At 45.3% G+C, this 13396-nt stretch overlaps 1 protein-coding gene across 1 annotated transcript; it reads left to right on the top strand.

The window, feature by feature from the left end:
• The first annotated feature begins 2727 nt into the window (after positions 1-2727).
• On the top strand, positions 2728-12953 carry TNFSF4 (TNF superfamily member 4). Its single transcript, XM_064720103.1, has 3 exons — positions 2728-2919; positions 10104-10146; positions 12616-12953. Exons 1-3 carry the CDS (start codon positions 2728-2730, stop codon positions 12951-12953), a joined length of 573 nt encoding a protein of 190 aa, XP_064576173.1.
• The last annotated feature ends 443 nt before the right edge of the window (positions 12954-13396 follow it).

The raw sequence follows: 13396 nt of genomic DNA on the forward strand, positions 1-13396 counted from the left end.
TGTGCTGCCCCTGGGTGTGTTTGTGATGCCCTTGAAGGTGTGGGTGATGCCCCTGGAGGGGTTTGTGATTCTCCTGGAGGTGTTTGTGATGCCCCTGGGTGTGTTTGTGATGCCCCTGGGTGTGTTTGTGATGCCCCTGGAGGTGTTTATGATGCCCATGAAGGTGTTTGTGATGCCCCTGGGTGTGTTTGTGATGCCCATGAAGGTGATGGTATGCCTGGAAGTGATGGTGAGCCCGGGAGTGATGGTGATGCATGAAGTTTTGAGATGCCCCTGGGTGTGTTTGTGATGCCAGAAGGTGTTTATATGCCCATGAAGATAATTGTGATGCCCTGGTTTGTTTGGATGCCCTCAGGGTTTGCGATGCCTGAGGTGATGTGATGCCCTGAGGTGTTATGATGCCCCTGGAGGTGTTTGTGATGCATGAGTGTTTGTGTGCTCTGAAGTGTTTATGATGCCCCTGGAGGTGTTTGTGATGCCCTGGAGGTGTTTGTGATGCCCCTCAAGGTGTTTGTGATGCCCTGGAGGTGATGGTGATGCCATGAAGGTGTTTGTGATTCTCCTGGAGGTGTTTATGATGCCCTGGGTGTGTTGTGATGTACCTGGGTGTTTGTGAGCCTGAAGGTGTTGGTGATGCCAGGAAGGTGTTGGTGATGTCCCTCAAGGTGTTGTCCTCTCTCCTGTTCTGGATACCATTCCAAGGACACCACCTGAAGTGCAGCTTTCCTGCTGCCAGTGCTGCTAACTCAGGCTCAGACACACTTGCTCTGGGGAGTGCAGAAATGACGAGACAATTCCAGAAATACATAAGCACAACCTTCACAGAGAGTTGGGTTTTTTTTAGAGTTTTAGGAAGAAAACCAGTACAAAATCCAGAATCAGGGAGAGAGGAGATGGAGATGAGCTCGTGTCTGGTTCCAAGGCAGGTGTGTAAAATGTGAGAATCCCAGCCTCCCAAGGGTTTGGGGTGTCTCAGATCAGTCTCCTGGTGTGTGTGCAGGAACTGAGCAATGAGCCCAACTTTCCTTTCATGGAGGGAGCAGGTTGGGAGCACTCAGAGCAGCTTTCCTCATCATGCCCAGACATGATTGCAGATCCAATGAAGCAAACAATCCTGCTCACAGCCCTGCTGCCCCCAAGGCAGTGTTTCACTCCTCTGCAGGGCCTGGCCAAGGCTGGCTCCCATTCCAGCCCGTGTTCCCTTTGGTGCTGTGGGACACAACCCCCAAACTCAGGCTCTGCACCCCAGGAGCTGCTCTGGGGCAGCCCCAGCCCTGCCTGCTGTGCTCCTGCTGTAGGAAAGGGGCTCAGGGCTGCTCCTGGGGCTCAGCAGGAGCTCCAGCACTCCCAGCACTGACCAGAGCTGGGAAGGGAACAAGGATTTCCATACCAGTGGAAAGATGTGGAAGCTGAACCTTCTTCACTCAGCTTCCATGGCGTGTGGCGTGTTCTGCAGATAAACCAGGGCGTGCTCCTGACTCACCCACCCTCAGCCCAGCCTGGGGTGTCCTCACAGCAGCTCCCACCCAGCTCTGCCCTCCCCTCCTCATCTGGTTCATGTTCACAGGGAACATCCTTGCCTGGATGGCAGAACACATCAAAGCCCATTGCTCCTGCCTGCTCTGCTTGCAGGTGACATGACAGGACATGTGCCTCGTGACAGGTTCACAGGGCACGTTTTGGGGAAGGGAAACTCTCTGCCAGCTCATCCCTAGAAGGCAGGCAGGTATTTGTACTCCCAGTGGGCTCCTTCCTCACCAGGAAAAGGCAGCGCCTGACTTTGGTCACATTTGGTAATTTACAGCAGAAAAAAGTCCAGCACAAAGGAGCAGCGGAAAGAGCAGCGCTGGACTGCCCCCAAAGAGAGATGCAAAGTCTGCCACCCAAAATAAGCACGGGAGATGGACCCAAATTGACATTTGGCAGCTCTGGGTGTCACTTGCCAAAGTCACAAAGGGACCAACCACAGGCATCCCAAGGTGTCCCTTGTCCCCTGTCTCTGCCAGGAGAGCAGCCTGCATGGCCAGGAAATGCCCCTCTGGAGGCATCTTAGGGACTACAGGTTTCCAAGTGTGCAACAGTTCTCAATTTTCTCAAGCAGTTCTCAGTTTTCTTGCACAGCATCCCAAGGTTTTAAAAGCAGAAGAAAATCGTGAAAAGGGAAGTGAATGTTTTCTCTCCAATGCCTTATGCTCTCCACCTGTCCCACATCCTTCCCTAATCATTGCTTCTTTACAGAAAAGAGATTTCAGGAGCAATACAGGATGCTAGAAAGGAGAGAGCCAGCCCTGTAAAACTCTCTACCTGAGGGTGAGCAGAGAGGTGAGAGGTTTTACTCAAAAAAGACTGAGAGAAGACAAGCACTGTCCACCCAACTCTTCGTTATTATTGGAAAGAACACATATCAACACATCCACAGTTGAGGCTATGAAAGACATAAACACCTCTCCTTACTCAAAACTGAACTGGGATGCAATAAATCAGCCCCCACATTCACACAGAAAACCAAAAAAAAAAAAAAATTAAAAAAAAATAAAGAAAAGAAAGAAAGAAAGAAAGGAAGGAAGGGGAAATTTAGATTAGTCACAAAGAAGTTCCCCCGCCTGCTTCTGTGTGCATAAAGCAATCTCCTGAAGGCTCTGCCTTCACTTCATCTCTGCTCTGGGACAGGAGCTCCCTGCCAGCCCTGCTCCCAGCCAGGCCCCTGGGATGGAAGGGGGGGCTGGCATGGACGGACAGACGGACGCTGAGCCGGGGCAGCAGCTGGAGCAGCCGAGGGAGGCAGCAGAGCAGGAGGGGAGGCTGTGGCAGGGAGGGCAGGCCAGGAGCTCGCTGCACCTCATCTCTGCCCTGGCTCAGTGGGTTCTGCTGCTCGCCTGCCTCATCTACCTGGGAGTGCATTTCCTGCGGCCCTCCAAGGTAAGAGCTCAGCTCCAGCCTCTGCCTGCTGCCCTGACAAACTTTCCATAGGCTTCTTTTCTTTTTTGTTTTAAGAAAAGAAAAAACCTTCTAAGTTCATCCCTATCCCTTTTTAATCCCTTCTGTATGATAGTATATTTTTTAAAATTTATTTTATTTTTATTTCAATTGCCTGTCTTCAAAATGACATTCAGTGTTGCCCAAAGCTTTCCATAGGCTTATTTTATTTTATTTTTTTTTAAGAAAAGAAGAAGCTCTTCAGTCTATCCCTATCCCTATTCAAGTTTTTAATCCCTTCTGTATGATAGTATATTTTTAAAAAATTTATTTTATTTTTATTTCAATTGCCTGCCTTCAAAATGACATTCAGTGTGTCCCAGTGCAGGGTTTGGGCCCAAGTTTCCAGCAGAGTGACTGTTCCAAGAATGCTTTTTACACTGACCCTGGGGAGAGAGGTCTCACTCCCTCCCACTCTTGCCCCTCTCTGCAGTGACTTGTGCATATTTCCATTTAACTGAATGAGACTGAGTGTGTGAATGACAACCCAGTGTGCTCATAAACCCCTCCTGAACTTGCAGAGTGTGCTAAAAGGCAAGAAGATGTGTGAGAAAGCAAGTCACCCTTGGGACAGCTCTAGCAGGACCTCCTGACACCTTTGGGTGCTCTCAGCCTGGGTTGGGAGCAGCAGCTCCTTCTGTGCCTGCCTGAGCAGGGCTGGGGTGTGCAGGGAGAGCTCTGTGTGCCCAAAGCACCTGAGCAAGCAGGACAAATGCCAGAAGTGCTTGGGGCTCACAGTGCTCCACACAAGCTCAGCAAAGATGGGTTGGTTTGCCTCTCTCACGTGCCCGCAGACTGCTGGATTGTCAACAACCCCTCACTGCTGCTTCAGAGCTGCAATTTCTCCTCCCACTCCTTCTCCAGGAGCTCTGCACCACTTTAAAGCTTGTTGTGCTTTGTTTTAGCCCAGTTCCTGCTCTCCTCTCACCCAGGCTGGGCACAGAAGGAAGGCAGGCAATGTACCCATGGCCTCCTGCTCCTCATGCTGCTCAATGAAACCCTGTGCTCTGCACAGCTGCCCCTGCCCTGAGGCTCACAGGGGCGATTAAACTGCAGAACACCATCCAGATAACACTGAAAGATAACTCTTATCAACCAGGTCAGCCCTCTGCTCCTTGCCCTGCCTTGGGAGAGGGGATTGCACTGCAAGGCAGCAGAGGAGGGCACACAATCCCAGTGCTCAGGGTGCAGGAACCTCTCCCAGCTCACACTCTGAGCATCTCCCAGCATCTGGCTCCTCTGGAAAAATGCTCCAGAGGAAGAGAGCAGGGCCTGGCATTGCTGCCTGGGAGCCTTGCAAGCCCAAGGGAGCAGCAGCAGCCCCGGGGACACAGAACATTCTGGAGCTTCTCTTCCTCAACAGAAATAACTGAAACAGGGGCTCCAGGAGTGTCAATGGCAACAGATGAGAAATCCAGGTCCTGAGAATCCCCAAAGGACCTTTTCAGTTTGAAACACTTGCTAACCACAGGGTTAGGACTATTATTTGTGTTGTTTTACCAGATAAGCCTGGTGTCCTGTTTGGAGTGCCCTGCTCTGTGCAGGAGTGGCACATGGGGAGATTTCATTGCAGTGCAGCCACAGGGCTCAGCTGGATAACCATGAACTGGCCACACAAATGTCTCCTGGAGGGGCAGCAGCTCGGATCTGACTGGGCTTTTGGGGCAGTTTAGGGATATTTGTGAAATTAAGGCACAGCAGTGTGAGAGAGGCAGGCTTGGGGTGCTGCCCATGGGGTGAATGAGGGGCTCTCCCTGTCCTCCAAGGTGCAGAGGGCAATGCTAACTTTATTTACAAGGGAATAACTGTGTGTGTTTTTTCACAGAGACACTGTATTTGATTCCTTTCCATAGTCCTTGTGGAAACACAGCTATTAAAAAAATCCCTCCTAGACTGTTCTGTGAAAACAGAGCCTGAATAATGTCATGGCCCATCCTCAGCACAGGCAGCATCTGCAGCCTGGGCTGTGCTTAGCGAAAAGGGACAGTGATCTCATTTCTGTCGTGGTGCTGCTAGGAGAACAAACCCCAGCTGAGATTTCCAAATGAGGAAGTTAATAAAAAGGTCGCTGATAATCTGCTTTTGCATCTGCTGGAATTGCCTTCTCTTGCCACAGCTTTCCTCTCGCTTGGGAGGTGAAATCCCTGACCATGGCGAGGAGAAGGTGCAGCCCCACTTCCAGGGCAGTGTCACCTGCCACCTGTGGGACACCTCCACGTGTGACACAGGCTCAGCCAGCCCCTGAGGTTTGTGCTTATTCCTGAAGCTGGTGCCAGGTGGGGTGGCCCTGGACGGTGTCCCAGCCAGCAGAGTCCCTGTTTGGGGATCCAGAGCAGGCAGGGAGGGTCTGTGGAGGGTGTAAATGGCACAGGGGAACCTGAGGCTGTCAGGAAGAAGCAGATCCGTGTCCTCAGCCCTCCTGGCACATTTCCTCATGCCCTGCGAAGGCAGAGCAGAGAAACAGAGGTCAATAACTTTGCTATGAGCTCCCAGAGTCCTCCCAGTGCCACCAGTACGTGGTGTCCTCAGCAGGATTTACCAGTAGGCAGCTGCACAGAGCTCTGAGAGCACACAGTAACTGCAAGAGATACATAAACCAGGCAATTTGCTTTAGTGCCAATCGGGTCCCTATTCTTATAAATGCAACAAGTTTGTCTTTGTTGGTTACACCCTGCCCATCAGTGGCCAGATCACACAGATGGTGGCAGACCTTGTGTGACCCCAGACATGTGCTCAGTGCTTTGCTCTTGTCTTGTTGAGAAACTACCTGGCAATCCCGGCTGTGTGAGGCAGGAGAGAAATGCTTGTGCATTTAGGAGGGGGATCAGGCGTGAGACCGGAGCGGAGGCAGTGGGAAGGGACGGTGATGCCAAGGGAGGCAGCTCCAGCTACTCACGGGCGATGGATCTTGTGTGTGCGAGCGGTCCCAGCCCCGCGGGCACGGAGCAGCAGCCGAGGCAGCACTAGAGGGTGCCAGAGCAGCTTTGCCAGCTGCGGCTCCCTCCTCAGCCCGGCACTGAGCGCTCCCAGCTCCGCAGCCTCCCCCTGCCTGCCCCGAACCTGCGGAGAGGCTGCGCTCACATTGTGTGCTCACACCCTGCACACACACTCTGTGCTCACACCCTGTGCTCACACCCTGTGCTCACACCCAGCACTCACACCCTGTGCTCACACTGTGCTCACACCCAGCACACACACTCTGTGCTCACACCCTGCACACTCTGTGCTCATCCCCTGCACACTGTGCTCACACCCTGCTCACACTGTGCTCACACCCAGCACACACACTCTGTGCTCACACCCTGTGCACACACTCTGTGCTCACACCCTGCACACACTCTGTGCTCACACCCTGCACACACCCTGTGCTCACACCCTGCACACACACTCTGTGCTCACACCCTGTGCTCACACCCTGCACACACTCAGTGCTCACATCCAGCACACACACTCAGTGCTCACACCCTGCTCACTCTGTGCTCATACCCTGCACTCTGTGCTCACACCCTGCACACACTCTGTGCTCACACCCAGCACACACCCTGCACACACCCTGCACACACTCTGTGCTCACACTGTGCTCACACCCTGCTCACTCTGTGCTCACACCCTGCACACACCCTGCACACACCCTGTGCTCACACCCTGCACACTCTGTGCTCACACCCTGCACACACCCTGTGCTCACACCCTGCACACCCTGTGCTCACACCCTGCACACACACTCTGTGCTCACACCCTGCACACTCTGTGCTCACACTCTGTGCTCACACCCTGCACTTTCCCTGTCCCCCTGTGCCACCAACCCCAAATCCATGGAAGCCAGCCCCAGCCCCATCCCTATCTCACAGCACACCTTCTCCCTTAGGGAGCCTTTGGCACAGGTAAGGAGAAGAACACAGAGCACAGAGCCCAAGATTCACCCTTTAATCAGGCCAAAGGCTGAAGATTTGTGGTTGTGTAGAGACTGCAGATTTGGGTCTCTTGTGGTTATGATGAGAGACAAGTTCTAGATGCCAAGTTCAGATTTAAAAATCAAACTTGGTGTTTTGCATATTTGAGCATTAAATTACACACTTGTATATTTGCATTCGCTTTCTCTGTTACATTCATAAAATACAAATCACAGGGTCACAGAATGATTTAGGCTGGAAGGGACCATGAAGATAATCTCTTTCCAACCCTCTGCCATAAGCAGAGAGGGACACCTGCCACTGTCACAGGGTGCCCCAAGTCCCTTCCAACCTGGCCTTGAACACTTCCAGGGATGGAGCATCCACAGCTTCTCTGGGCACCCTCACCAATGCCTCACCACCAAGATTAGGAAGGGTTTCTTCCTAATACCTAACCTAAACCTGCCCTCTGTCATTTTAAAACCATCATCACCCCAAGCCCTTGTCAAATTCTCTCTCCAACTCTCTTGTAGCCTCTTTAGGTTCTCCAAGGTGCTTTGAGCTCTCCCTAAAGCTTTTCCTTCTCCACACTGAACAACCCCAACTCTTTCACATAGCAGAGGTGCTCTGGTCCATTTAAAACCCATCCCAGTGCACTGAGGAGCCTTTGAGGGACCCACAGATCCAGTAAGGGCCTGAGCCAAAGTGCACGGAGCCCCAAAGGCAGACCCACCTGGAACAGGGCTCTCAGGGGCTCTTGGAGATCAGTTTCACACCCAAGGTAGCTCAGCTACCTCAGAAGGCATCAAATCAGCAGGATGGCTCCGGTGGCAGTGTTGGAAACAAAAAGGTTTTCAATAAAAGGCAAAATAACAAAACTCTTTACAGAGAAAAACTGAGCCAGGTGCAAGAGGTCCTTGCCCCTGGTGAAACACCTCACAAAAGTTTCTTTATTCTCTTCTTTTTCTATTTTGCTCAAGCAAGATTTTTTGGCTCCTATTCAATTTACTATCCTTAAGTCTGAAGTCCCCCAAGTCCTATGAGATATCTTTTCACCTAATTGAGGAAATAAACTTTTAGGCTTATTTCCTTTCTAAGGGGACAAAGGACAGTTTTGTCACTCTGTTAACAAAGGGCACATTCCTGTACCCAGTCCTGGTGCCCTGCAGGGGGGTGGCACAGCAGCCTGGCCCCTGCTCTGCCCTTTTGTTTGTTTTTTATTAGAAGTTTTGTGTGTTGTTTATATTTTAGATTTAGTGTATCAAGAGAATGTATTAAAAGTTATAGAGATATAAGTGTTTTTAAAGTTATTTTGTTTAATTAATTTTTAAAATGTATTTTATTTTAATTTTTATTAATAATTAATGATTTTTGTTTATATATGTCATATTTGTATTGTGTTTTTTAAAATTAATTATTTTGTGCTTTTAATTTTGTAGAAAATGGAGTAGATGAAGAATAAGAAGGATATTAGATAATGTTCAAAAAATTTTATTTTGTTTTAATTTATACATTTATTTATATATTTATTAATTTATGAATTATTAATTCATTGACTTATTAAAATTATAAATTATTAGTTTATAAATAAATCTATAACTTATTACTTTATTGCTTATTAATTTTATATATTTTAATTTTTATATTTTATATGAAAAATTGAAATTTTAATTTTTTATTTTGTCATATATATGATATATATAATAGATATAATATGTTATGTTATTATTTACTTTATATATTTGTAGATTTTAATTTATTTTAAAGTTTTGGAAGTTTTTTTAATGGATGAAGGTTAAAAGTAGTGGGGTTTTTTGGAATTAGGGTATTTTAGGATAGGTAGAGAAATATCTTTTATGTTTTCCTTGTTGCTCGCTCTTTTATTACATAATAATAATATAAAAATATTATAATAGAATAAAATTATATCATAATGAAATACTATTCCATAATAATGAAATAGTATAAGGAAATAATATTCCATAATAATGAAATAAAATTATATAATATTGAAATAGTATTCTGTAATACTGAACTAATATTCTATAATAATGAAATAAAATTATATAATAATGAAATAGTATATTCTATAATAATGAAATAAAATTATATAATAATGAAATAGTATTCAATAATAATGAAATAGTATTCTCTAATAATGAAATAGTATTCTATAATATTGAAATAGTATTCTGTAATACTGAACTAATATTCTATAATAATGAAATAATATTCCATAATAATGAAATAGTATTCTATAATAATGAAATAGTATTCCATAATAATGAAATAATATTCTATAATAATGAAATTATATCCCATAAAAATGAAATGCTGTTCTATAATAATGAAATAAAAATTATATAATATTGAAATAATATTCGATAAGAATGATCCATTATTTCATAATAATGAACTAGTATTCTGTAATAATGAACTAATATTGTATAATAATGAACTAATATTCCATAATAATGAAATAAAATTATACAATATTGAAATAGTATTCCGTAATACTGAACTAATATTCTATAATAAAGAAATAAAATTATATAATAATGGAATAGTATTCCATAATAATGAAATAATATTCCATAATAATGAACAAAAATGAAATTATATTCAATAATAATGAAATAGTATTCTATAATAATGAAATAAAATTCTATAATAATGAATAGTATTCTATAATAATGAAATAGTATTCCATAAGAATACTTGGGATACTTTATTTACAAGGGAATAAAGTAAATAGTATATTACTATAGTATAGTATAGTATAGTATAGCATAGCATAGCATAGTATAATAGTATATATTTAGTATATTAATACTAAATAATATTCCATTATAATGAACTAATATTCTATAATAATGAACTAATATTCTATAAAAATGAAATAGTATTCTATAACAATGAAATAAAATTCTGTAATATTGAAATAGTATTCCATAATAATGAACTAATATTCCATAATAATGAAGTAACAGTCTATAATAATGAACTAGTATTCCATAATACTGAACTGATATTCCATGTTAATGCCATACCCCGAGCCTATGGGGGCTGGCTGGCAGCAGCTCTGTGCCCAGGCTCCTGCCGTGCCCTTGGCGCTGCTTTGTCCCTGCAGGGACTGAAAGGTCCTGGCAGGGCAATGAAAGGGCAGCAGCAGCAGCAGCAGCAGGGAGGTGCCACCCGGTGCCCTAACGAGGATTTTTCTGCTCTGCTTTCCAGCCCCAGAGCGACAAAGTGCTGTGGACCCACATCCGATACTCAGGTGGGTGTTGGGGGGAGCCTGGGGGGGCCTGGATGATCCCAGTGCAGCACCCACATCCCCGGCACACTGGGAGGGATCCCCACCCTCCCACGGTCCCCAGGGACCTCCGTGGCATCCTGTGGCCCCCAAAACACCCAAATGGCTCTCAGGTGCCACAGTGCTGGCTGTTTCTCTGAGAGCTGTCAGGGGACAGGGGCCAAGCCTGCCCCACGGCTGCGAGGGGACAAAATCAAGCAGTTGGGTTTTCCCAGAGCAGGACAACAAAAGCTGAAAATCTGCATGGATCCCTGCAGCCCTCACCTGCCTCCCAGACCGCTCTTTCGCTCTGTGAATGAACAAGAAAGTAATTTTTGACAATTTGCTGAATGCACGCGGCACGCTCTTGGGTTTTTCTAAAGCAAGTCAATGGTTTCCTGATTTATGAAAAATGTAAATGATTTCCTCAGGAGGAGTGGGTGAGAGCACACACCGTATCAGATGTGCTGCTCTGCGTGCCAGCCACGCTGGGGCTTTGTCTGGTGTCACACCTCAGAGATAAAACCAATCAGTAAAACTTTTTAAATAATACTGAAAATATTATCGACAGTTTCGCTTTCAGCTAAAAGCGTGAGGCAGCAGGGAGCCCGGCCTGATAGAAACTCATGTCCTTTGGAAGGAAAAGCTTGAGAATTGGTCCCCAGCCCAGAGGGGCTGCGCTCCCTGCCTGCAGAGCCCCTGGGTGCCCCAGGGGTTTCAGCTGCTGCGCTGAGAGAACAGGGCTGCGGCACAGAGATGGGAACCGCGGCTCTCCGGTCCACCTAAAAACCTTTCTTGCCAAGTTCCTGTTTAATTTCTCCTTTTTCTGCTCTGTATTAATTAGTTCCTTCTGCTTCTGTCTCTTTGCTGCTCTTTCGTCTTGTCTTCTAGAAAAAAAAACCAAACAAAAGAACAAAAACCCACAACAAACCCTAAGACAAAGGCTTATGTTACCAGCATCTCAACAAAAAGCACTTTTTGGCATCCAGCTCTGGGTGCCTTTTCCTCATCTTATTTACTGTCTTAATTGTCCTGTTCTTTTTATGAACCTGGTCTTTCTAAACTCACAGTGATGCTTTACTTGCTGTATTTTTCTGTATTCTAAGACACAGAGTAAGTAAATTGTGCATAAATAAAAATTTGGAGGAGCAATCCACATAAACCATGTGCCAAAAGGCACAGCTTGGTCAAATTTCCATGGTGGATGATGTCTGGCCATGGTAGATAATATTCTAACTCTGGTTTGTTGGATTAAGCTTTTTTTTGACTTAGAGATGGAGTAAATGAGAGGTGTTTTAAAAACTTTTATTTTATTTTTAGTCTTATGTGAAGGATGAGACAATACAGACGTTATAATTTCTGTTATTATAATTAAAACCTAATTATTTCTTAATTACAATATATTACATGTTTCTTGGTTTATTAGTTTTTGTTACACTATGTTGTAAATGCTTTAAAGTTAATAACCTAAAATTACTCTTTGTGGGTTTTACTACAATGTATTTTTCATAGTTTTATTCCTCTAAAGCATTTAGTCTTATTTGGAAGGCTATCTTTTGAAACTTGTTTCTAGTTCTATTTCTTTCTCAACAATGTTTCTCTTATTCTATGGTATTTCTAAATTAGTATTTTTTATTTCAGACTTTGTATGCAGATGTATGCTATGTGAGTCTCTTGTTAGGCTTTGAGAATTCTCTACAAATCCATTTCTCACATTGATCTGCCCTGTTCTCTGTTTTACTCTCCCCCTTTTTTTTAAATATTTTTCCATCTTCCCTGCAGTCAGGAGGTGTAAACTGTGAAAAATGCCAATCACTTGTTTTTAAAATTTTTAAAAGTTTAATAGTAAAAATAGAGTAATAAAACTTTGGACAATTTGGATTAAGACAATATGAGACAATAAGAGCAAAGAGTTAAGGACAGTCTGGGTACCTCTATCTGGGCAAAATAAGCCTGAAAAAGGACCCATGTTAACAGAGGATTAAAAACAACAGATTGTTGCATATTCATACATCTCATCCATGATGCATAAATTCCATTCTAACAGAGGATTCTGTCTGGGCAGTGTCAGCTTCTTCCTCTGAATCCTGACGGTGTCATCCTGCGCAAGTGCAGCAGGAAGAATTTAATTTCTTCTGATAATGGAGCTATAAATTCTCTTTCTCTGAAAGATTCAGGTGTCCTGTGGCTGCTATCTTGGTGGGAATCCTTTCTTTAGAAAAAGTATCTTCCATAGCATAGTTTCTATTTTAACATTTTGTTATAACCTAAAACTATATTTAACAGACTACTTAAGAGAATTAATACACCATGACTTTCTAACACAACACATATAATATTCATGTTGATATTTGTGAAAAGCCAATCATAAAATACGCATTTTTGACATAAACCAGCCCATTTCCTAGCAGCCATTTGTCCCCAGGGCATCACCTCTGCCTCCTTGCATTGCAGGCAGGACCACCAGGGGAGCAGCCGTGAACCTCTCAGCGGAATCGGGGCCCATCCAGATCCGGAACGGCTCCGTCCTTGTCCCTTGTGACGGCCTCTACCTGCTGTCCCTCAGGGGCACCGTCATCCTGGAGAAGGAGGAGAACTGGCTGAACCTGACCCTGCAGGGCAGCAGCAGCGTCCTGTGGGAGCAGATTGTGCAGGGCAGCGAGAGCACAGTGAACCTCACCACGGTGCTCTACCTGTTTGAGCAGAACAGCATCACGCTGTGGACCAGCTCCAACGCCACCCTCTGGGACCTGACCCTCAGCCTGGTGTTAGTGGCTGACAGCAAGTCCTAGCTGCAGGGCTGGAGCAGCATGGAAAGCACGGCCTTCCCCGCCGAGACTTGTATGGGCAGACTGCTCTAGAGCCCTCCCTGGGCTGGGAGTGCAGATGGACCACAGGGAATGCAGATGGACCACAGGCTTTATTTAGTGCAAGACTCGCCTCTTTGGAGCTCTGTGCAGCTGAGTTGCTACCCAGGATGGAGCTTCCCAACACTGGGGAAAGGGATGCGTGGAGCTCTTGAGAAGAATAGAAATGAAAGCCAAAGAAAGTCACCCAAGCTTAGCTCATATTCAGAGAAACCCCAGGATTCTCTATTTACTTGACAGTGTCTGTATATAGTAGAAATGTGTTGGTTTTTTTTCTCAAATAAAAGTCTGGTGAGTCAGGAAGATACCTCAAGTGTCTTGAAGCCACTTGGAGCAGGAGGAGCACAAATCTGCCTGGCAAGATGGAA

The sequence above is a fragment of the Zonotrichia leucophrys genome, chromosome 8 (assembly GCF_028769735.1).
Source record: "Zonotrichia leucophrys gambelii isolate GWCS_2022_RI chromosome 8, RI_Zleu_2.0, whole genome shotgun sequence".
In the NCBI taxonomy this organism is placed as follows: Eukaryota; Metazoa; Chordata; class Aves; order Passeriformes; family Passerellidae; genus Zonotrichia; species Zonotrichia leucophrys.